General features: G+C 42.5%; 1 protein-coding gene across 5 annotated transcripts in view; it reads left to right on the forward strand.

Moving 5' to 3' along the window:
• The window catches only part of LOC125016930 (vacuolar protein sorting-associated protein 13B-like), a 302,660-nt gene that overhangs the window by 248,806 nt on the left and 27,617 nt on the right, over positions 1 to 26,237 (forward strand). For all 5 annotated transcript variants that reach the window (XM_047599702.1, XM_047599699.1, XM_047599703.1 and 2 more), the window contains exons 44-48: positions 77 to 297; positions 392 to 523; positions 5,620 to 5,781; positions 23,385 to 23,540; positions 25,852 to 26,118. In XM_047599702.1, coding sequence (XP_047455658.1) covers positions 77 to 297; positions 392 to 523; positions 5,620 to 5,781; positions 23,385 to 23,540; positions 25,852 to 26,118 — 938 coding nt within the window. The remainder of the gene's footprint in view (positions 1 to 76; positions 298 to 391; positions 524 to 5,619; positions 5,782 to 23,384; positions 23,541 to 25,851; positions 26,119 to 26,237) is intronic.

Below are 26,237 nucleotides of genomic sequence, written 5' to 3' on the forward strand. Positions count from 1 at the left end.
TTACCCTCTAAAAACCACACTGTGAATTTTTATAGTTGTGGCACGTTTAACATTAAGATGTTTTTAACTCCTTCAGCTCCATCCCGGCAACTTCACCCGTTCCTGCCAGACCGAAAGTTGCCTCAGGAACAGGAGTTCATGGTGATCGGTGCTCGGGAGCCGCGAGTGTTTTTGCACCAGTGGAGCAACGGACCACGTTTCTGTCAAGAGTTCAGCTTCTCCACTCGGCTGGACTGCAAGCTGCTGGAGTATCGAAACTTAACGCACCTTCAGCTCCTGCAGCCTTGTGTGCTACAGGTAGAGCTCTGATATTTACATAGGCTTTTTTTTAATGTATGCGCAGATATGTTAATGTGAGTTTATTCAGAATTTGGTTTCACGTGTGTTTCAGGGCCAAGCTGCCGCCACTTGCTGCCCCCAGAGCACCTCTTTGGATGTGAATGTGTTTGTGGATCCAGTGTTCCTCAATGTCAGCCAGTATGCCATCCATACCGTGGACACCGCCCTGCACAGCTGGCAACAGGTGATGTCTAAGCCCAGATACTACATATTCCATTCATAAAATAAGCATTAAAGGTCCAGCCGGCTCAGAACCAAATCAATGTCTTAATTTCTTACATGGATGGACCTTGTGAATAACTAAAGAATTAGGAATATTGTCATTTGGGTTTTTAAAGTAGCTGAGGATGAATTGTTCACTTGTACATTTCAGTAGTCTGATGCATTCAGACATTAGAGGGATAAGGGATTTTCCCTTGTGTTTGATTTCTAGTATGTGTATAACTATTCTATTTGGAGCAGGGGGCCAGTCAATCAGCGGAGGATATCCACAGAACGCGTATGTACATTTAGAGAGCGTACTGAAACTCTGCCTTTTGTCCCAGATGGGATATCAGCTAAACAAACTAACAACAAAGTGGATTTCACGAGAATGGTTTTGGTTGTTTGCCAGCGGTCGTAGAATTTACAGGATGAAACTGCCTTTTTTTTTGTTTGGTGAAAACTCTGACTAAGAGGATTCGGCGCATCTACGCTTGGACTTCTAGCGCTTTGGTCCTCGTCATCTCTCGGTTCTCAGCACTCAGCGCTGCGTCTGGTAGCCAGGATATTTGTATGTGAAGTGATGCCCATTAAAACATGGTAAAACTTGAGTGGTGACACCTGCCAAGACTTCATCTGGCTGGCCTCTCTGGCTTTGTATGCCCTCTCATGGCTCCGCTCAGCTCAGCTGTGCTGACTCATATACTGGCCCCAGGAGACATGAGGTACTCTCATGGTTTTTACATGCATGCCGAAACTCACTGCCAGGTGAAAGAAATAATAGCTTATGTTTTTCTAGGAGCAGCTGTGGTCTTTTACCTGAGGAAAATAAAATTAAATAAGCTGTATAGAAAATATACCATTAAATGATTGTTCTGGCTAGCACTTTAATCCTTCTGTTTTCACTCTGTGGCATCACTGACTCATCAAAAGCTCTCGGCCAACTGTGTTGGATGGTTGGTCATTTGACCCTGAGCTTCATCATTGCATCATTTAACATGAGCTAGTCAATGTTCCCTATTTCTTCTGCTTATTTTGGTCATAAATAAGAATTTAGAGCATTGATGGTGTTACGATAAATGGTCGTATTGCAGCTTTGCTGCAGTGTTTTCAACATGTTGGTATCCATGGTGGGCTTTAAGCAGCGAGCCAAGCATGATGGCATAAGTTATTAGTTGGTGGTACGTTCGCAGAGGCACTCCTTACCATACTGGGTGAGTGATATGTCTGGATTATTTAATGCTTTTTTGGCTTATTGATTATTAAAAACCTCAAACAAAGGCGCACACTGTGTACTCAAACAAGCTGTCTCATAAGACTGACTTATACTCAAATACAAACTCTGCAAGCTGCATCCACATGTTCCATTGGTACGGGATTGATTCCTAAAATTATTAAGCCTGCTATATTGTCTTGATTGTTCTAAACAGCAGCAGCCTTGTAACTTGTACAGAAACTTTTAACTACCTCCAGCCCTCACCACTTTGCTGAACACAAGGGAAAATACACTATAATTATAAGGCAAATGTGCTGCATGTGGCTTGGGTAGTTCTGGAGTAAGGGGTAGAGAGAGGTCAAGTACAAAAGGCAGATTCTTTAACAAATACGCGTCCACTTCAGAGGAAGTGAACACTTCGATCATGGAACATTGTTTCCCTTTTTGGGGTTTTCACTGAAACTAAATCTTGTATGTGGTGAGAAAACCTTGTATGCGTGCAAATAAGCACAAACTGTCTGGTGGCATCGCGCACTACGAGGATGGATGTAACGGCCCACCCGTTTAAGCTAAAGTATCTTTGATCTAATATAAGCTTACATTCCAGACGCACGCATGCATAGGAAAGAGTGGTCGTAGCTGGAAATTAGTCAGAGGCAGTCGAGAAATGTTCTCAGCCTCCGTCCTGCTGCTACAGAAGGATGTGTCCTAAAGTGTTTAAATGTGTCAGTGATTTTCATGTTTCCTGGTGTCAAGGTTGGCAGGCCTGGTTGTGATGTGGCCTCCAAGGCCACCATTGAGATGTAGAGAAGATTCCTCAGCTACCACACCACTGAAACCTCACTAACCAGGCATGGTCATAACTGACCACCGCTATCAGAACAGCTGGAGCATTTCCAGATGGATGTCAGTAAATAGAAATAAACGACAATTCATCGTACAGTAGAGGGCTGTAATTACCGCTTATGCATCAATAGTCAGCAGTAGTACACAATCCTAGTCGTGGTGAGTGGACCGCCCTTGTTGCTATTTTAGCATATTTTGCTAGTCACAACTACTTCCCGCTTTCTATTTATACTGACGTGGATGCATGTTCCTCAACGAATCTCAACTCTTCACCTCGACCAGTGTTCAACTAAATCCTCCTAAATGATATAATAAAAAACGAAGGTGTTTTTCATCTTTTAGCCTCCAAAAATCAATTTAGAGTAATGTTCCTTTCATTCCTTCCACTTTCACCTCCTTGTACTCAATAGCCCCAAATGCCCCCAACCTCAGCGCCCGCAACGCTAACCTCAGGGCCCTTGCCTCCATTCTCAATTCTCTGTCCCCAGCCCCACTCTCAATTGCTACTCCCCGAGCCCCTAACCCCAGGGAAGTGGCTTTGGTGGAAAGCCACACGAAAGCCCAGTAGTATTTACACACTCTGCTTTCTCACAGAACATTCGCAGGCTGTTACATGTGCAATTGAGACAACAGGAATTTTCCTCCATTATTATTATTATTGTTTTTCCCGCTCTTTTCCGCGTTTGAATGATTCTCCGCTTTCCCCCACCCCCTGCAACCGGAAAGAAATCACATTCCTGGTTGTAGCAGATGTGTGGCTTTGGGTCATGTGTGGAACAATATATTGGCGTTTTTTTTAGCTCTGATTAGTGTTTCATTACAAACCTTTTACAGGTTTTTACTATCACCACCAGTGTCTTGTTTCACGCGTGTTGCTCTTGAGTTGGTGTCGTTATTTACAATGTGTTTTCCAGACATTTTACTGTACCTAGTCATTTAATGTGCGCCATTATGCCATGCAGATCTTGGTTAGACTATGAAAACTAATGTAATTGTATCTGGGCGGATTAGGGGGAATGGATAAGTCGCTGCCTAGTAGAACAGCGTCTGAAAAAGAAGTTGTCATCTTGTGCTCTTTAACAAGATATATGTGTTGACCGTTTAAATACCTTTGTCTTAATTTTTTTTTTTTTACGTCTACTTAAAATCCCCAGATAGACAGAGAGTGATTAAGATTACTGGAGGAAGCTTTTCTGGAGTGTGTATCGCGTTGCCTTATGAATCGGAGCGGAAAGACGATACCATCAAAGAGCGGGGCTTAGCGCTGGTATCTTAAGATGGCAGCAGGAAGTTTGTAAATCGCAGTGTCAGATTCAAAAGGGAGCACAGATAGTGTTCCACAATAAAACTGGAAATGGATTTGAACCCGCTGCAGCAGCTGTCCCATCTATGTTTTGCTCTCCCTACCTCTTTCTCTCACACACACATCTATCATCAAGTGTTCTTTTAATGGTGTAAACTTTCCCATCCGTTTTCAATAGCATCAACAACCCCAGGACCCTGAACGTGCTTGGCAGTCAAACTCTGAGCTTTTACTGCCAGCCTCTTTTAACCATCAACCATCGCCCCCCAGCCCCCCCCCTCTCTGCCATTTAAAAGTATACAGCAGGCTGGGGTCCCTCTTTGTTGGGATAGTTGAGTAGTTATTGAGAAGCTGTCTGAACTACAGTTACGTGCGTCAGGAGTCAAGGAGGGGTGTGCAGGAGGGATCCCATCAGGGCCTAAGAGCCTTTGGAAGGAGCTCAAGGAAATCTTGCACTTGCATTCACGCACTCTCTCTACGCGGTTCACATGAACAGTGTGTTCTGGTTTGCAATTGTGTACTTGAATTCCTGAATGCAGAAGATCTGACTCATCCCACTCTTTTTGTCTGTTGGGCCAGTGTGTTCTCTCTTGCATGCAAGATAAGTTGGCAGCATCCTTGTGCGACTTGCAAGATTTTCTGTGCTGCATTCTTACTGACCCAGTCATGTAGCTGGGCCGGCATCCACCTTATTCCTTTCTCCTACCAAACCCAATATATTGATAATGGGGCGCTTTGACAAAAAATGTTTTTCAAAATTCTGGTGGTTTCATAGTATTTACATGGTTGAGACAGGAATTAATGCAGTGGATTGACTAAGGATGGACTATTTTACTGTGATGATGAGCTCAGAGATAAAAAAAAAAAAGAAGAAGAAGAATTATGTTGTCAAGATGACATGAAGAAATGGGTACAATTATGGTTTAATTTATTTTGACATATTTATTCATATTTAAAGATATTTAAACTGCTACGTCTGTAACGTCAACAACAGCATGACCGGCTACCGTAATGATTGTAGTCCGCGCGCACATTTTTCTTTCGCATTCATAAAAAGCTAAACTTTGAGACATTTTCGGGGACAGCTTTAGCTGGTGGACAGGTCATCCAAAACGAGGACGGTCCCCAGAAATAGGGGACATCTGGTCACCCTAAAAAAAAACTAAAAACAGCCGAAACGGCACTTTTTTTTGGTCTTCTCGTTCTCACAGGAATGCCTACATAATGGACCTATTTTTCCAGGAAATTGAGAAAATATATAGTTGACATGCACATAGACACATGCTTCATAGAAAAAAAAAAATATTTGAAAAAAATTATGGGTTTGCTAAAGATACGGGATGTTTTTTACGCGGGGCCAGGGAAACAGATTTGGCCCCAAAGCCCAGTCTAACTTGATCCAGCTTGAATAGCTGTCAAACCGTGATCCACTGCCTGTTGAGGTTGTGTTTCCTCCTCAGATAATATCACTCACATCATTCTCCCACCAGTTGACAGTACCAGGATCTTCAATTAAAAGACTGTGAATCCTTATGTTGACACCCGTGTATGTGCTCATACACACACACATGTACTGTAGATTACGCATGTACAAGGAAACCTATGCCCTTTTTTTTTGTTTATTCCTTTATTCTCTTTCTCACGTCATCCCATTCTTTCTCCTTCCCGTCATCCACCGATACCCCTCCTATCTCTTTTCCCTTATTTCTTTCAGAATCAGAACCCAGAAGCCGAGGAGCTGTTTTTCAGCCACTATGTGATCTGTAATGACACACACGAGACTCTGCGGTTTGGCCAGGTGGACACAGATGAGAATGTGCTGTTGGCCAGCCTCCACAGCCACCAGTACAGCTGGAGGTCCCATAAGTCCCCCCAGGTAGCGTGCGCACACACACACACACACACACTCACACACTCATGTCGACAACCGAGGTCTGGGAAAGTATCTCATGACCCACTGGCCATCTGTAATACACAGACCAACGTGTGCACGTTCAAATACTCACACCTTTAGGACACTTTTTCATATCATACACCGATCAGGTGTCTGGCAACTGAATACTGTTAGTGGGGGTCTGTGGGTCCTATGGGTGGAGGGGTGGGGTCACAGATACTCTATCAGTTTGGGGTCTAGTGCATAGGCCTTCAACAAGCGCTCCCTGACCCCTAGGGGTTCTGCAGGGGTACTGCAAAGGCGGGTCGCAAAATCTTTGGGTGATGAGCCATTTTTCTTTTTTTTTTTTTCTTCTTTTTAATTTTCCCCAAAAAATTGGCCTGAAAAACACCAGGTCAACACGTTGTGCTATTTCCTAAACAGTTTTTTTGTGTGTGTGTGGTTGCATCCTGACTGGTTTCATTGCTATGGGGGTGGGGATGACTGGTCCAAGTTCTAAGTAATATCAACATGAATGAATGCCAGGTCCAAAAGTTTCCCACCAGAACACTGTATTGTCACAAGATGGTCAATGTTATTTACTTCACCTTTCAGTGGTCTTAATACTGTGGCAGGAGAGCATCATTAGTGTATCTACATGGAGCACATACATTGAAAAATAATGAACACTTTGTACCTACATAAACTTGAGCAAACACATTCTGAACCATTTATAGGAATGTGCACACACACACACACACATCTAGTACCAAAATAATGGTTGACACACTGTGATTCACTCTCACTGAGTGAGCGTACAAATTCTGTCCACAAGCTCACAGAGGTATACACACACACCAGAAACACCGTCATCAGTGCACAGTGTCTATCTGTGTGTTTCTGTCAGCGTTCTCAGACAGTGCCCTGACAGCATTGTTAAAGAAGATTGATTATATTTAACCCTTTGTGGTTTTGAGGTTGAGCGGAGGGTGGGCTGGCGATCCGTGGCGTGTGTGTGTGTGTGTTTGGTGCGCACATGTTTCAGGACCCCCATGTGTTCCTCAGCGAGTGTGAGAAAGTCAAGCTTGAGAAAAGACATGGCCATAATTGCTCGCAGTAAGTCAGTAAGTCAAGTTGTATTAATCATCGACCATGGTTAATCTGTGCTCTTACCTCACTCTCACTTACACACATGCGCGCACACTCTGTGAGTGGCAATCTGGCATATCGGCGCTGTGAATACCACGTCTCGCTTTTAGCAGTGAGTCAAAATGACCTCTCTGTTTTCAAGGATATTTTGGATGAAAGATTGTCCAAGCGGGGCCAGATGTCATCATACATGAAGAATGTGATTCCAGGATGGCTCTGTCATGTGTTATTCCATCATGTGTTTGTGGTATATGAACTATGTGTTCTCTAGATGAATATGATTTGTGAAACTAGATAAATAAGGAATAGCGCAACTTTGCCAAAAGAGCTCAGCTAACGTTGAGCTTGATGATAAAAACGCTGCCAATGTGTCCGCCTCAGCAAACTGTAGCAAACACTCCTAATTACATTTTGGGGTTATAAAAATAGTGACACTGATAAGAGACCGGCTTGTATTTCTTAAATGGTTACTTGGTCCTGCAAGTGTGTTTTTATAGCTCCTACAAATCAGTTTCCAAGCATTGTCATAAGCGGGTGTGCATTTTTTGCTCTAGTCCCATGATGCCAAAACAGCTCTGATCATCCCAAGCGTCATTCCTCAGGTCTTCCCGATCTTCCTAGCAAAAGTTTTACCGTTTGTATGTCTGGGCGTGCTCTGTGTTTCACCCCATGACCTCGCACCCTACTCTGCCAATTTGCGTTGCAAATGTTAATTTATTTAAATTTTCTGACAAAACGAAAGACCCCTCATCATTAGCCCTTTATCGATACTTTTCATGACAAATCTTTACATCTCAGTCCAGAAGGTGGCGATGATGCACCTAAATGTTGTTAAATAAAACAACAAGAAGAAGAAGAATCATCTTCACGTCGTTCACATCACATGACGACAAGGAAGACGCGATGGCGGAGAGACTGAACCGGTCCAAAGTGTAACTTCACCAGAAGGGACTGTAACAGTGCAATGCACAATTTATGCAGCACTGTAACTTCAAGCAAGGGCGGCAACAACACCAACAAGCATCTGTAGACGATGCACGGAATTAAACACGGAGAGTGTCATGTATTCGACAATCTGCAGTTGTTACTAAGTCTCAGCAGAGCAGCGTTAGTGAGGATCCAGTGATCAACTTCCTATTTGTTTAATTATACAAGCTCTTATCTCTTGATTAGAAACTCAATAAAATGTGTGTTGTCCACACTAAATCACAAACACCTACCATTTCTAAAGCAAAAGCATAAGCGAATCAGTATCAATAAAGCACCAATCCCTCCACTACTACTCATTAATGATCTCCATATTAAACCTTAGTCAGAGAACCACCAAAACTCTGTGGTGATTTGTGTGAAGTCAGCTGTCGGTTGTGTCCTCACACCGATCCGGCCTCCAGACATGCGCCTTCTCCCATTTTCAAGTCGTCTGAGCTCAGCTTAAAAGCATAACCAAAGCCTTGTTCCCATCCGCTTTTTCACATGCTTTCATCACTTCCCCATCCCCCCTCCCAAGCTGCAACCCTTCCAAGTACATCAGTAAATACTTTGTCAGCTTGGGACCCTCAGCGCAATTAACCCACTCTTACTGTGGATATTCTAATGCTGTGCCTTTTTCTGTTTTCTGTGTCTTTTCTTGCCGTTCGCTGTAGGGTCCCACCAGACACGGGTCACCACCCATTTCAAGCCTCACACCCTAAGCCATAGGTTAGCGAACACAGCAGCACAAGATTCCCATGACGTTCGCTCGGTAGAGGTCTCTCGTTATTCCTAATGCCTCCGCTCCATCAGCTCGATGAGCTGAGTAGACCTGGACAGTCTCTGGCCTCCGCACTTTCTCTTAAGACTATCCAACAACATCACCTACCAAAGTCCCCTATTCTGATTTTATGTCCACACTTGCTTTAATCACTCTGGCGAGATCCTCTAGCTGTCTATCCTACCCTTTCTTGGACTTGGTGAGAAGCTGACTTTGTCCTTGTGCTCTTGATTGTCCCCCATTAAGTGCTGACCTCACATGTGGGATCATGGCTTTGGATTTCAGGTTTCGCAGAATTCCCTCTGCCTGTCTTTTACCTTCCTTACATTATCCATGGTTACATTGTAGCACTATTAGTCACTCCCATCTGACTCTCTCCACTCCCCTGTCTGTAATTTAACACAAACATACTTAACATACATATACGGAAGTGGGTTTTCCATGCCTCTAGTGTTTATGGCCAATCTTGTCTATTCTGGGAAGCCTGAGGCCTTGTCCAGAAGTCAGGCCATCAGCCTGTCCTCATGGTTCTGGTATGATGTGCTGGTCCCAGCTGACCTTTCTCCCAGGCAGTCACACGCACGCACACAAGCCCGAGCTACTAATTTGCTGTTGTAAAGTAATCTAGCCCTGTTTTTCTCTCGAGCTCCCCCGAGAACTCACTGGACATGAGATCATCTTGAAACTAGGCGGATGGGTAGAAAAAGAGAGATTGTGGAAGCGAAGAAGGAGACGTGGGGGAAATATGAGAAACTCAAAAGGAGGGTAGCACAGAGTTGTCAAGGGGGACACTGTGCAGCCCCTACTTGAGAGAAACAAGAAGACATGGAAAAAGGGAAGCCGGGGTAAAAGATGAGCCATGCTCTTAACACTCACAGATTGGCCTCTACAGTGGCAGCGTAGCCAAAAATGTGTCTGTTCACTATCTTCTCTGTTCCTCCCACGTTCCCCCACATCTCTTTTGCTTCTGCATCTGTTCAAGTAACCCATCACAAAAGTGTAGACGAGATGATTTACCTAGAGTAGATTGCTCCACCTTAAGTTTTTTTTTTCATATGAGGAAAAAAAAAAACGAACAAGGCACGCTGTTGTTTCAGCTTGAACTCAAACACGGAGGAATATTTAAAGTCCCGTGTGCGCTTTTGTGTGTCCGTGTATGAAAGGCGAGTGCCTTAATGTGCGCAGTCCCGGGACTTCTAAGCAGCGCACACTTTTCATAATGTTGACATACCTTTGAATATATGTCACTTCTCTCAGAAGAACACTCAGACGATGTGTTTTTGTAGTGAAACATGAACTTCAGCTCAGGTCACACGCTCTCACTGATCCTCAGTTTCCCTCAGTTTCTCCTGTCAATCACAGCCGTAAGATGCATTAAAAAGGGTCGATTGATGCAGTCACGTCTTAGAGCGTCGTCCAGCTTTTGACAAATTCATACCCACGCATACTACACTGATAACTAAGGTTTTCTAAAGTCCAGAGTCTCTCAGGCCTCTTGGTTCTCGTCTCTCTATTTCAATGCCTTCAGACCCCAGCTTTTACCCACCACTGTAAAGGAATGAATGAATTGAAAGTCTTGCAATCGATTTTGTGGCGTGGCGTTTCCTGCCGTGATGAGCAAGGTAGTCAGAGAAGTAGCAGTGGCAAAACTTGAAACGTCATCAGGCATTTAAAGCCGACGTTTGGAGACATTTTCAAATGGAAGAAGGGACTAATAAGCGGGACAAAGAGTGTCCAGTTTGCAAACCACATTTAAGTGGCAAGAAACTTGATCCACTTTTTTGTTTAGTGCAATAAATTGTAAATTAATATTGTTTTTTGACTTTGTCATTTGACGTAAGCTCCATTTTAAGTTCCTCAGTTAACTATGTAGAATATCGCAATATATCGCAATAATGTATCGTATCGCGACTCAAGTATCGTGATACGTATCGTGAAGTCCTTGCCAATACCCACTTCTACTAAATATGTTATGTGAGACGACATATAAATCAAGGGATAGATGCAGATAGATGGATTAATACAGTAATAATAAATAATAATAAAAAGAACCTCAGGAAGGTCATGCGTACCATTACACTGACTCCCTCTTTAATTACGTTTGTATCAAACACACTCACCATCTCCACCCTGCTGTTTTTCAGGGCTTTGGCGTGTGGTGTGGTGTGGTGTGGTGTGGATGGTTGAAATATCTGGCTGCTCGGTACAGGATGCAGCCCGGCTGATGGAAATCCCTGTGGTTAGTGTGGTTAGCAGGGAGAGGGGCGTAAAAAGCCCCCTGAATTTGGGAAGGACTTTTTAAGTGCCTACAAGGAATATTCTCAATTTGAATAAATTGTAATTTACTCCAACAGCAGGCAGTAGGCCCGTAATGTGTGTCTGTGTGTGTGTGTGTGTGTGTGTGTGTGTGTGGTTCCCAGGGGTAATGTGCTGGAGATAGCGGCCCAGGACTATTAGTTTGTGGTTAGATTGGCCATGTTGTTGGAAGTAGGTTTGACAGGCTGGTATTTGGCATGGGAGTGTGTGTAACAGAGAGAAAATTTTATCAGTAGAAGCTGTACTGTGTGTTTTCCATTTTTTTTTTAGTTGTATGTCTGTATGTGTGTGAACATTTATATATGAGCTGTGCATAGACTGTGTGCCCTGCTTCCTTTTTTTTTGGTCCCAAACAAGTGTTGTCAATTTGCAGCAGGGTTAAATGTTCACAGCTCATCAGTCTGAATAAATACATCTTGTCTTTATCATCTATCTGCTCTTTTGTCTGGTAGAATTTAATATTTCACTGTCCTGGCCCGTAGTTTAAGAAACACTGCCCTCAAGTGAAGTGGTTTAGTCGTGCTGTTCATCCAAGATTGTAGCTTCGACTGTGAGGGACCTTGATGGATATGATGTCTCCAGTCGGGTTAAGCCGTTCACTGACTGATCAGAGCGAAGGGAAAAGAGAGAAGCTGATGGAAGAGACATCTTCGTTTTGATCCCTGGACAAAACCAACACTTTTCTTTTTTTGTTTAATGCACTTGTAGGGGCAGTTGGTGAAAAATGGTGCTGAAAGATTAATATTCATGAAAATAAATCACAGACCACAGTAGGCCAGCACTGAGAATGACGGCTGATATTTCATCTCGCTGTTAAAGTAACATTTATCAGATAATAAATTCATTTTGAACTTTAACTTAACCACTGTATTTGCGGTATTTTAAATTTTTTTTTTTTTTTTTTTGCGTATGTGTTTTTTAATCACAAAGTATATTTCCACTCCCTTGTTTCATGGGAACACGTCAGGGATGCGATTATAAGAAACATTATGCCTTAAAATAACACATTTATGAACTTCAGTATTTGAAAATTATCATATTCTGCTATAGGATCATTCTCCTTAACTCCATTAAGCAGTGTCCCAGCTACATGCTACCTGCAAACATAGCTTCAGAAGCAACACATTCGCTTGTTAGCCTGGGTTGTTCCTCATCACCTTAGTCAACCATTAGTCTCCGTAAAAAGTCGCTCCTCTAGTCTCATTCCCGGTTGTAATATTTAGGTATTTGGTCCATGATGTAGACCAGATAGGGAGAAAACTGGAAAGTTGAAGGTGAACTCTGTATCATCAGACAAAGGTTGTACATCGGTTACTCGGTGTCCTGCTTGTTGATAAAGGTTTGTGTCCAAGTAACATGACTAAATAATGCATGAGATATGTGTGTAACTGTACAGTCATTTATCCTGCACTGTCACACTCTTTATCTTGTCCAGACGTGACTTGTGAAATAACCTCCTGGTGGAAGAATAAAAAAGATAAATTTCACCATTGTGACTAATAAGACAAAACCTTCGTCAAAAAAAAAAAAAGAGACACGTATATGACGTGATTAAATTTGAAGACGTGTTATGTGCTGCTTATTTTAAAATTTTTGTGTCCATGGCAACTAGATACAAATAGTGTGTGAGTCAGTCAGTCAGAAGCCAGTCAGTCCTTAGAGGATGTAACCTCTAACCTCCGTAAAATCTTAAATCAGTACCTGGCAATTTGATCGTACTTGTGTTAAGCCATCGGTATGTAAGGAAAAGTCTCTATTTGAGAGTCAAAGAGCAACAGAAGAGGCTTTTATTTTTAGCCGCAGATTTGATCTTCCACCCAAATTCTCTTCTTTAAATGCTCTTTGGTGATTGTTGCCGTATTGAATCATTGCCATGGTGTGAAACTCCTGCCAGGTTTGCTAAAGACTGGGAATCATCGTTTCAATCAGTATTTGGATATACAAATAGCGCAGTCCATTTCATCTCCATCACACTCCATGCACTCATTCGGTGTAGTACATTTAGGCCCAGGAATACTTGGACAGTGACTCAATCTTCGTGATTTTGGGCTCTGCATGCCACCACTTTGAATTTGAAATGAAAGGACTGAGCTGCATTGGGAAAGCAGGCTTTCAGGTTTAATTCAAGTGGTTAAACAAAAATATGAAATGTTGGCATACCATTTTTATACAAAGTCTCCTCCTTTCAGGGGCTCAAAAGTAATTGGACAACATTACTATGAACAAAATGGTAATTTTTAAGTATTGTTGAGAATCCTTTGCAGGCAATGACTGCCTGAAGTCTGGACATCACCAAAAGCTCCTTCTTAGTGATGCTTTGCCAGCTATCTTCAGTTGTTGCTTGTTTGTGGGTCTTTCTGCCTTGAGTTTTCTCTTAAGCAAAACGAAGCGCATACTCAATCGTGTTTAGATCTGGTGAATGGCTTGACTCCTGGGTTGCTTTTACCGTATGTTTTGAGTGATTGTTCATCTGTATTGTGAAGCACCTTTTAACAAGTGGTCCACTGCCATTGGAAGCCATGCATGTCCATGCTATCACATTGCTTCCACCACATTTTACAGAAGAAGCTTTGGATCAAGATCCATTCCAAGCCTCCTGCATACTTTCTTCTTCCCATCCGTCTGGTCCAGGTTCATCTTGGTTTCATCTGTCGAAAGAATGCGTTTCCAGATCTGGGCTGGCTATTTCTGGTGTTTTTTTGGCAAAGTCTAATCTGCCCTTCCTATTTTTAAGTCTGATTAACAGTTTGCACCTTGAGGTGAACACTCTGTGCTTTGCTGTCACAAAGTCTTCTGTTTATTGTAGATTTAGATACTGATACACCTATTTCCTGGAGCGTGTTCTTCTCTTGGGTGGGTGTTGTGGAGGAGTTTTTCTTCACCATGGAAATGTCCTACTATCATCCACCGCTGTTGTCTTCTGTGGACATCCAGGCCTTTTTGAGTTCCTGAGGTCACCAGTGCACTTATTTTCTCTTAGAATGTATCAAACTGATGATTTGGTCACTCCTAACATTCCTACTGTCTCTTTCACAGATTACATCTTTTATTTTTTTATTTTTTTTAGCCCAAGCAACAGCTTCCAAATGAAAATGGTCTGGAATAAACTCCAGACCTTTTACTTGCTTAAATTATGAAGGATTTAATGAGGAATACCCTATGCAGCCCATGAAAGCACTGTTGTTTTTTTAAAAAAAAAGAGGCAGCTTCATGCTTGTGGCATTTGAATTACTGTAAGTCACCAAGGAACAAAATTTAAAGTGTGACTGAACTTTGGGAAGTTGCGCTTTCTGGAAAAGAAAGCTGACGCACCACTGATGTTGGGAAGTGACAGAGCCTCAGTAAGAGAGAGTTGTTTGAAGGAATTTCTTGGTAAAAATGACGTTAGTTATACCCTTATGTCACACAAACTCTTCCAGACAAAAGTACAACCTCACAGTGTTCAGCCACACTTTGAATTTTGTCAATAGTGCAAACCACTGTGAGTTATGATAATTAAAAAACCACGTGCTTTATCGGATCACCAGCGATCCATTCTGTTTTAAAGGGTTAAAGAGTTTTAATTTCTAAAGCCTTCCTCCAATCTGGATATAAATACCATCCAGTTACAGCTTGAGAGTCTACACTTTAACCTCATGTTGATATAACTTGTATGTATCTTGAACTGGTTTTGGTAAACAGCCAAAATAACACAGCTTGTGTCAGTATCCAAATATATGTGGACCTAACTGTATTGTCATTATTTCTTTATTTTTCACACACTGAGTTCCAGCTAGTGGGCTCCATAACTTCGTTGTAGGTAGATGTGATTAGTTATAGTGGCTGACTACATTGGTTTTTTCAATAGTACTAAACAAAATATCAATTTTGTGCATTTTGCCTGTATTTTGTTTTTTTACATTTGGGCTGGAAACAATCAGCTTTATCTGGCCACAACCCTCATACAGCTCCATATCAGCTCACTCCCACCTCCATGATTGACGGTCAACATTTGGCAGTCACCGTGGTTATCCCGGCCAGGTTCACGCCAAACATGCTGGACCCCATCTGATTCAAACACATTTATTTCAGTTTAATCGGGCCGAAGTAAGAGCCATCTGTGTTTTAATGCAAGGTGTGTTTCAACTTCTGTTCAGTTCCTCGCTGACGTTCTTGTACGCTCTCCCAGAAGGGAAGCAGACATTTTCTTGATGTGGAGTTAGACATTGTTGTCGTGTTGTTACTCGGCCGTTTCATGGAGAAGTAGCATTGTAGTAAGCATAGTGGGAAACAAAGATTATGAGATTATGACTAGCATAAACATCCTCAGCAACACAGATCACAGCAGTAGTTCTCTGTTTGTAAATACCTTAGTGGTAAAGAGGCAGTTTTTTTTTTAATATGTGTGCATACATTTACCCAAAACACTGTAGTTTGACTTTGTAGAAGTGAGTCAAATGGACTTTGGACAATTTGAATGTTTGCACGTTTGCATGCGCCCATCCAATTTAATAACATTATATGTTATATATATGGAATTGCATCTGCAAAAACCATTACAAAAGCTTCCAGGGCACGAGGTCAACATGCCTGCATACCCTATATACTCTATTGCTCAAATACTTACTTGCCTCCTCACTCTCAAGCACTCTTGTTTGATTTAATTCTTACAAAATGCCACTGAATGATTTTTTTTCCCCCCATGCTGTTGTTGTTGGGAGCAAGCTAGTGATTAATAATGGTGTGTGTCAAGTACTTCTGACCCTCAGATTTATTTCATACTGCAAAGATAAAAAACAACAACACAGCATTTACAGCTATTTTTAAAATCTCTTGATTATTCAGGGGAAGTGTTCTCATCTTTCTGCGACCCTTGTCCAGCCTTTTTGGAAACAATGTTCTACATTTCTCAGCTCTACACAATGGCTGCCACGGCCAAGATTGTCAGAGAGATATAGTGAGGACAGTTTCCACCTTCACCTATTGTTTCATCTCTTTAAGTCATTCCTGCGAATCTTTCCAAATTCGACCCATGAGTTTGTTTTCTCAGTCTCACCGACATGCTGTAAGGTTTTATTATGGTTTCATGGTGTATATGTGATGAGCCATTGGTCTGTTTGTGTATATACTGTATATCTGAGTAATTCTCTGCCCTGTGTAGTTTGTCCCAGAGGAAGCTCTCCTTCTGATGTGTGGAGATTAATTTAATTATCATGTTGATGAGAGCTCCGCTGCTAGACTGTCATATTTGCTTTTCTATGTAAATCTTTTTAAACATACCAATGTGTTAGCAGTTTACAAATTATGTTTTCATCCTCTCCATCAAAACCCTGGCCTTGAAACTACAACAAAGGGTCTTAAGCAACGGGTTGCAACCCTGTTTGGGCAGCAGAACGGTTTCTGGTTGGCCCCCACATGACAAAGTGTTGGTATTTTTTTAATGGCCCTGGGCCACATTGTGACAGCAGATTTATTCAGTTGACTTCCCAGTCTTAACATCTTCACCAGCCTTTATTGTACTGTGATATCAATTACAGAATTATGTCTTTCGTTTGGCGTGGACATAAGGTCTACGTCAAACGTGTCAATGCCAGTAATAGAAGAATTAAAAAAAAAAAATCTGTATCAAAAGTGTACAAGGGTTTAAAACATCAGTGATTATACTGAAATTAAATGCAGTCCTTTGCAGAAGCATTAAATCAAAACCCACTGTACTTTATTTGTCAGGGGAAATCTTCTAAGACAGAGTTTTTCAACATACCAAGCACTGTATAGTCACCACACCAGCCAAAATATCCAGGTCGTAGACAGCATCTTTTGACCACATCTGACTCCTGCAACCGCAGTTAAGTTTTTTTTTTTTTCCCCTATTGTAGGAGCTTGACAACCTTGTGTTTCCACTTTGCATAACAAACCAAAATATTGTGGATGCATAACATTGGCGAGTTTGTATCTGGGCAACTTGACAATTATTTTCATAATCAGTTTGGAGCAGTGGAATAATAACTCAAGTATTGACGAGCGTGTTAGTGATTGGTGCAGGGACAGGTCAGGAGTTGTCCTAACTTCCCCTAACTTTGAATATCTGTACTTCATACCATCTAACCATCCTATGGATGATTCTCTCCTGAGCCCGAACGCAGGTTCAGGTGAGGAATTCACTGCTGCTGCAGCCCTGAGTTCAGTACCATGGACAGTACTGTGGTACGGCTATTCCCATAGGGGCTGCATGGCCATTTTTCACCAACGTCTGGTCATGGACATTTGGTCGCATTACGCTCTGGGACCCAGTTTACCCAGGCTTCTTACTGGATGCATTCAAAGGAAACGGGTTTAATTCATGAATTAAAAACTACTAAAAACCTCTATACTAAATACAGTATGTTTAATCGCCAAACATTTTTAAATCATTGAGCGCGCTGCAGTGATATGTTTTCTTCTTTTTTTGAACTAAGTAAACTAAATAAGTTTTATGTCTCAACTATTCTGTTGTTCTGTTCTTTGGAGGGAAGGCTTGTGGATGAGAGTCTACTTTTTCTACACTTACATGAGAAGTGTGTGTTTTGCCTTCATCTTTACATATCATAGTATGTTTCTGAACTCCAGTGAACTAAGCAGGTGGGAGGAATGAATGTCTGGGTAGAAATTTGTCTGAAGACTGTGTGAGTGACATAATATATGCCGGTGTCTGCTGCTGCTGCTGTGCAGGAAGTTTCTCCTTGTTTCATTCCCTCAGAATTTCATGTTATTTATTTATTTATTTTGTTGTTGCTGTTAGACTGAGACAAGGTCTCTGTCCTTCCAAGGGTCCTCGACCACCGACTGCCTCATCCCCCTATCATGTGGTTTTCCAGCCTGTCTTCCCCCAGACAGTACTCCTTTTCAACTTTTCCACATTTGATGTGTGCACTTGCCACGTCTGTGTCTCCTGGAACCCTGAAGTCCCTGGATGTCTAGGATGCCTTAGCAGAAACCAGAGGGAGAACTATGGAACAATGTTAGTCGAGCATAAACTTCTTAACGTCTCCTCTGTCGACCACGGACCCACACAATGCCTCCTCTCTCTGTAGCCTCTTCCAACTTTCAAACCGCTTCTTAGACTTGCAAATCCGGGCTTTGATGTCGCGCTGCTTTCCTTCTTTTGTCAGAAAGAGGGAGCCAAGGAGGAGAGGGAGCATTGCAGACAGCTGTTGAAGCCACCATAATTCCCTCATGTTGCATGGGTTAGCCCTCACTGCCCTGGCATGGATGCTGTTGTGTCTCTCTGTCTCATATGGTTCTTTCTCACACTAATTTCTCCTAAAGGACAAAGTAATCCGCATTCTTTTGTTTTGTTGTCTGGATATAAACCTGTTTCTCATTTGTTAGGTGGCTAGCTAGCTCCCGGGTCCCCAAAGTAATTTCACCAGACAGCGCAGACCTCTATTCCACATCCCTCTTTTATTTTTTTTTCACTTTTCTGTTCCTGTGTAACATTAAATAAAATCAGCAGTACAGAGACTCAACGAACTATTTTTAAATTTTTTGGTATATGATAATGCGTTCACATGATTCTCATCAACCATCTAAGACTTGCCTCAGGTTCTCGGGGCCCTTTTATAGAAAATTGTGTGCAAAGCTACTGGTGTTGTTTATACCTCTACGCCATGTCCCCATGTCTCAAATCTCCTATTATAGTCTGACTGAGACCGAATAAAGGAGTGGTTGTAATGGGTAGACGACCAATGACCGCTGCAGCTTTGTCAGCCTGTCTGTGCAACATCCAGGAACGCCGATTACATCCCCACTGCGGAGAGACACTTCATTTATATTAGGTGCACCCCAGCACATTCCTGCTAGAGGACAATAGACAAATAGTGGTTAGAGTGCTATTTGATGTGTCTGTGTGCGTCTCAGAAAGAGAGAGATTTTGTGTGTGTTCCAGCGTGTGTCATTATCAAAGCAGATACTTGCGCGTTTGCCTCGTGAATAGACTAATGACTCTCTGTTTACCAGGAAGTTAGCAGTCATTACTTTGGCTAGGACTGCGTGTTATCCTTACCGTCTTTTACAGGAAACTTTTGTTGCGCTGTTGCTTAAGATTTTCTCCGGGGACGGGATTAAGCCGAGAACCAGGCGGTAGACGTGACATCGTACCCACGACGGTTGGTTGATTGACTCACCGAATATGAAACGTACGATTTAGACGGGCGGGGACGGTAATTCTCAGAAGTTAACACCATCTCTCAATGTGTCAGCCCCCGTGTTTGGGTTCTGCATCTAGTTTCCATGGAAATATGAAATCTGGGTGATGGGATTTCAGAAAGATCATGTGGTAGTGATCTTGTGTTAAGACCACAACACGATCTTGGTGGACGTCATCCACTCCGTCCATCGGATATTTGGTTTATTGAACAGGTGTTCTCTGTTACTCTTGGATTAGTCACAATTTCAGCACCGCCTTTGATATTTAAAACATGAAATAAAGTGTCACTTTGTGCTCAACACTCACCTACACTATAGTGTAGTGTAGAACTTATTGCTCTTTGGTTAGTAAATCATATTTGATTGCGGCAATGTCAGTAAAGCCAGTGTTGATCGTATCATATCTTAAAACTGACCAGTACAGGACTAATCCCTGTGATGCTGCCATGCAGTCACACTGCAGACATCCGTCCAAAGAATTTGTTTATTAAGGCCAAATGGAAAATCTTATTGTCAAATCCTTCAGATGATTTATTTCCATGAAACTGGGATGAATTACTTGTAGCTTTGTTATATTAGCATAGCTGGACAAACAAGTCACTACGAACCATCATTATGATGTAAGATTAGCCTTTACTTTCAAACAAAAAGGCGGATGAATAACTCGGAGTTCATTTTTTTAAGAACTGGAATGAATAATTATAGTTTGACTATTTTAATGATTGGAAACTATGTTTGTTTAAAATGTTAATTGATATATTGGTACCACTGCCAAGTCAAATCCAAAGGAATTTGGATGGATTGTGTATTGTGTTAGTGTAAGAGTTTAATGGAAAGCAGCAGTATAACGTTCGCCTTAGTTAAAACCTACTCACTATATGCAAAACCGATGCCATTCAATGTACATTATTATGCAGTCACAAAATGACAATGCTTTGTGTTGTAGCATCCACATACTTACAATGATCCCTGCGTAGATCACTCAGGAACCAAAGCTACAGCTTGATGCTACGTGACCACCGTCAACTCTGTGGAGTTTAAAGGGAAATGAGGAAAGACTGACAATTAAATTTCACATTTCTTTCACACTCACTAACTTGCGGTAAATAACCATAATATAATCTCTTGGTTCTCAGTTGCTTTTTGGACAAAAATAATCTTCACTCAGGGCCAGCTGTTGAGTCTTTAAAAAAAGATTTATTTGCAGATGAGATTAAAACCGAACTGGCATCTGAGGCCCAATCTGAAGGCTGTTTTTGCTCATAATATTGTTTTTTTTTTTTTGTTTGAATACCCAGTCGAGCATCGCAGAGCTGATAATGATATGTTTGTTTGAAACATGTCTAATTAGCTGCTGATGGTGTTTCAACAACTACTTCTCAAACTTCAGATATAGTTTATTTCAGTTTGTTGCCTTGGCATACTGGCCTTGTGTAGTTGATACACACATAAGGCAGTTTTGGGATATACTGTCATTATTTCTCAAGGTGAGTGGTCTTTAAATTAGAGAGCGGATGTGATGGTTGCTTCACAGACCTGGGGATACCACAAGGAAATGAAACTCTTCTGTATAGGCTGTAGAAACGATGGAATGACCAGATTTAGGCTGCATATTTTCAACATGCTGATTGCTTTTCATTTTGCACGTTAATTTTACAATAAGATGATCAATAAGTAAAACGCATCCTAACTGAGGAGGCAATCCAGCATCTAATTAAATAACATTGGAGTTAAATTATTTTCTTTCTATTTCCGTTTAAGCCTCTGCCTTTTGTTTCTTCAAAGACATTTCTATCGTGATACGTCTCAATTGAACTGCACATTGTTAATTCTCGGCTTAATCCATGCGCATAAAGCGGCTACATGTGGCTGACTGGGTTCTCTCAGTGTCACAGCAGTTGGAGACGTCACAAAGAGGCGAAGCGTCTTCTTATTTTTCATTCTTATTGTCCTACGTATCCTGTTCATCTGTGTCACTGCTGTTTTTTTTTCCTCCGCTGCTTGAGTCAGACCAGTGATGAATTAAAAACAAAAGCAGCAGTCGCTGTTTGAAGTTTGAGGAGAGACGTTATTATGACTTCTCCCTTAAAGGTCGAGTTGAGCCACAGGCATGATGAACTACATGGAGAAAGAGGGGAGGTAAAGAGGTTAGAGGAGCGAGAGGTGTTGAAATATCATATCGGTCCGCGCAGAGACGACGGAGGCGCAGCACAAAACTCCGATGGGTTTGTCACCACAAGAGCTTTAACCGTAATTAACGTCAAATTAATCTAGCTCCAAATTCTGAAAAATCCTTCTAATACTAAGAACTTGAGGTCGGTTTTGAAGTTGAATCCACATTAAAAGGTTTCCATTGCATCTGCACCAGGTCACTGGGAGAGAGACTGAACAGAAGAGCAGAAAATCTCCCATTACGGTTATTTTCAAACTTTTCCCTCAAACCACCATGATCCTAACTGGACTTGATTATAATGTTAGTGCTGGTTTAGGGAATCATCTAGTGGTTCTCCACCCTCAGGCTTAGCCTTAACCTCCGCCACCTGGCTGCTTACACCACATTGCCACTTTCACTGTGAGTAAGTCCTCTGAGCAGGAGATCTGAGAAGTTTAAGTCATTTCCACTCGGCCAACAGGGAGGAGGGACGAATTCAGGCTTTGATTAAGAATGTTATTGTAAAAAAATCTGTCTTCAAACACTAAGGAGAGACTGCAGTGGAGAGAAACATAGAAGGTCTTGACCAGGGTCCCCCAGTGCTCTTTGACCTCTGGAGTAATTTGTTTTTCTTTAAACAGATTGGCTAAGTGTTCGCCACGTAGAAGCGACGACCCAAAGTGTAAATGTTCAAAAAATGTTTTGCGGCGTTTCACTCAGACCGCGACTCCTCTGGGAGATTATCGAACCTGTCCCTCCCCCTCCCCCTCCCCCTCCCCCTCCCCGTCCGCTGCTTGTCTCTCGTGTCTTTTGCTGGACTCTCTTGACATTCCTTGTCTTTCTCACATTCTCTCGCCTCCCCCCTCCTCGCTGTTGCAAGTTTTGACGTTGTGCTGGCAGCACGGCCGACACGAATAGTTCGCCGAGGCCGAAGGGTCAGCCACGCGGCCTCGGGAGGGGAGAAGGCTTCAGATCTCTCCTGCGTGGTTATGATCCTGCTCCCGTATTGTGACCGTAATCTTATGACAACACTCGGCATTGTTTGACAAATGAGGTTCCCCGTCATGAATCGCTTCACAACCTGCGCAGACGAGTCTGTGAGTGACCTCACCGGAGCGCAGTTGTGATGGACATTTGACCAGATCTTGTGTTGCATATTATGGATTTACATGGGAGGGGTATGCACTTCAATGGAATTTCCATTAAGTGACGATTTACTGATTCACATAAAAAAAGAAAAGACACCGATACCCTGCCAGTGTATGACGCTGGTGTCAATGTGTGTCTGCTTGTGTGAGCGAGTGGGTAAATATGACATGTGATTCTAAACCGGTTTGAATACCAATAGGTAGAAAAGCGCTATGTAAACACAAGCGGTTCACCATCAAGGAATGTGTTCACTACATGGACATTGCGTGTGCGACTGTCATTGTTTTTCTCCCTTACCAAAAAAAAAAAAAAAAAGTGAGGCCTCAGGCTATCTGCAGATACAGCTGTCATCTTAGAAATCATTTCTCTTCACATATTGTCATCCCTGCTGCCATGTCGGGGCCCACAATATAAGGACCTATGTGAAAAATGGTTGGAAAATTGTCACCGCTGTAAAGTTGTTTGAATGTCAAAGGACAGGACAGCATGTGTTTACTGTTGTCATGCTGAGCCTGTGTGTTTACTGCCAGCCACACACATGGATGTGCTCCACAGCGAAGTGATGGATATGAAGCTAAAGGTTTGAGAGCCAAACTATGTGCCTCTTATTTAGATGTGTGGAGAAAAGAGTCTTCCACGTCCAACCACACAACTACACACACACACTCAGCCATAATGATCTTCCACATCAGCTGTTTTCCACCAGCCAGTTTATTGTGTGCAACCTTCCATTTCTACTTCCAGCAGCAGCCAGCCGGTTCAGCACCAGTAAACAGGAACTTTGTTGTTCTTCTAAACAAAGAATCCTGTTGTTTACTTGCCTTTTGCTCGGGGTAAATAAAGGGCAAGGAGACTAACCTCTGATGTCTGGTGTCTCCTGTCTCTGTTTTTGTGTGTGTGTACCCTGCTCCCTGTCGCATCCTGCAGCTGCTGCACATCTGCATCGAGGGATGGGGGAACTGGCGCTGGTCGGAGGCCTTCAGCGTGGACAATGTGGGGACTCTGCTGAGGACCATCCAGTACAAAGGACGCACCGCTTCGCTCATCATAAAGGTCGTGCAGCTCAGTGGTGTCCAGAAGCAGGTCAGTTCGGAGTGATTTACTGCTCTTGTGTTTGTTACGTTCTCCACAAGCTTTTTCAAATAAAGCTTTGAGGGAAGTAAGAATGTCGGGGAAAACACCGAAAACGGTAATTGCGAATGTCTATTCTGCTGCCATACTTGTGCTCAGATACGATACATTAGTATAAAAGTATAATGTTTGTCAATCTGTGACATGTCTGGTTTGACTTAAAAAAAAAAAAAAAAAAAAAAAAAAATGGCCACTGTCTATTTCCAGAGGTTTCAGTTTCCTCTCCTAGTCTTTACCAGCATATTATTATATTTTCTTCAAGCTGCATCAGGATTAATTATAAAAGCTGTAAACAAATCTTCGTTCTGCGCTTAAGTGATAAAACGAGTGATAATGAGGAGCATCACCAGCCACAGATTTAATTTGCAGTTAATCCCAAGCATAAGGCTCACATTACTCACGACACTTTGTAATTGTCAAGTTGGAGATTTGCGGTGCAGATTAACCACAGAAATAAATAATGACCAACATGATCTAGAATATAGGAAGATTATCTTGCAGCCGATCTTTAATATATCGACAGTGAAAACACGAACATGTTTGCGTGCCTGTTGTCCTCGACCGTGTGACTCAAAGCCGCGTCTTTTTATCGGGATGATCTGTTCTTTTTTTTTTGTGATTTAGTGGTTGTTTGGCTAAACATACCGCTTTCTGTTTTGTCAGTTTTTATAATCTGCGTTATAGTAAATCTTGTGAACTTAAAGCCCTTCAGGAAAGGAATGTGTTCCATCAGTCCGTCAAGAAGATCCCAGGAAATCATAAACCAGCTCAAACCAAATCATAAACCCTGACTGCCTTCGTGGGGCCGAGATTAGGCATAAATCTGCCGCGGGGGCGGAGTCGCTGTGATCCCCAAAATGCAAAGATGCCGTCCGATTAAAAGCGGTGACATTTTGTTATGTAAACAGTGTCAAGTGTCACACACACATCTCCCGCTCATCCTCCAGACAAAACAGACGCAGCTTCTCACATTCCTTCCTCCATCTGTCCCAAACTTTGATTACATCTTGTTTTCATTGGATCCAGTGATAGAGTATGAGCACTGGTCACATCCAATTCGCATAAAAAAGCCTCAGAGTGGGACAGCAGCTGCCGCTACAGAGGAAGTTGTCTCCCGCGTGTATGAGCATACCTCAGCTCTTGTTTTCTTTTGGTGGGGTTCATCCTTAAAGTCTCTTACTCTGCTCTCCCTCCCACATCTTCTTCCTCTACGGCCTTTTATTGTCCACATGTTGGCTGCTGAAAGGCAGCTCCTGATTACGGCCCTGATCAATTGATCCGCCGATAATTTAGTTTGATCAGCGATTTCATCTGTCAAATAAAGATGGCGAACAAAGTTTCTGATTGCTTGCATCCCGCCGTAAGTGCCAAGTAACAAATGTCACAATCTTTGTAATTCTCTCCGAAACACTCTTTCTCCCACTCTTTTTACAAAACATGTTGTTGTGCATGTGTTTGTTTGTCCCAGCGAGCTGCTGACATGAAAATGAGTCTAGAAATAGATATAAAAAAAAAAAAAAAAGATGGATATTGTTCGTTTGGAGTCGAGACCGCAAGATTATTATCAGTAAACCCACACAGCAGTCAGTGCACATGCATGCAAAGACATAAATACACAAACTCACAGAGAATGATGGAAACAATCAGTTCTTAGCACAATTATATGTGTCAGTCCCAGATGAGAGCTCCCTGATGACTGTGGCGTGTGTGTAAGTGCATGTGTTGGTAAAGCATTTTGAGTTTGACACCTACGACTGTCGGGTGTGTATCTGTGTGCGTGCACTGTATGGATTTAATGCGCACTGTCTGGCAGTGAAGACGCAACCAGGACGTAACCTCTTGATAAGAACAGAGAGATATCGGCACTTGGGGAATAAGTTGGAGTCGCAGGCAAAGTTGAACTTCCCGATTTCCACATCAGCAGGCAGTGCTGATACGGGGCCATGCAAACCTGTTTTATTATAGTGTGGGAACAGTGAAATAGTCCATCCTTAGTCAATCTATTGCGTTAATTCCTCTCTCAACCAGTGGAAAGTGTTGTGAAAACGTGATACCGCCAGAAAAATACGTGATATACATTTTTGGTCATACTCCGAGCGCTAATTACAGCTTTTAACCATTCCTTAATAACAGGACAAAATGTGATAACTGACCATACAACTGTAAGAATTAACCTGTTTAGAGTGACAGAGTGTTCCTAAACTATCTTTGTCTGCATAACAGCACACGTGTGCCAATTCTCCCTTGCAACATTCGCCTCCAGGTGATCATCTGTGGGCGGCAGGTGATGTGCAGCTACCTGACTCAGGACATCGAGCTGCGAGTGGTGCAGCACTACGTGGGGCCCGACGGCCAGACGGTGGTCAGGGAGCACTGCGACTGCCTGGAGGCCGGAGCCAAGCTGCCCTCCTATGTGCTGGAAGACGTGGAGATGACGGAGCTGTGCGTGAGGGCGCGAGGAGACGAAGACTGGTCCCAGGATGTTCAGCTGGAGAGGAGGGACAAGGGCGGCAGCAGCTCTGTCGTGCAGGTACGACAACGCGGATAGAGTTAGGTCAAGTGTTTTGACCCGTACACGTTCTCGGTGAAGCTTCTGTGTTCTCTTTATGGCTCAAGGCTCTATTAATTAAATCGTGTGTCTTTTTTTTA

The sequence above is a fragment of the Mugil cephalus genome, chromosome 11 (genome assembly GCF_022458985.1).
Source record: "Mugil cephalus isolate CIBA_MC_2020 chromosome 11, CIBA_Mcephalus_1.1, whole genome shotgun sequence".
Classification (NCBI taxonomy): Eukaryota; Metazoa; Chordata; class Actinopteri; order Mugiliformes; family Mugilidae; genus Mugil; species Mugil cephalus.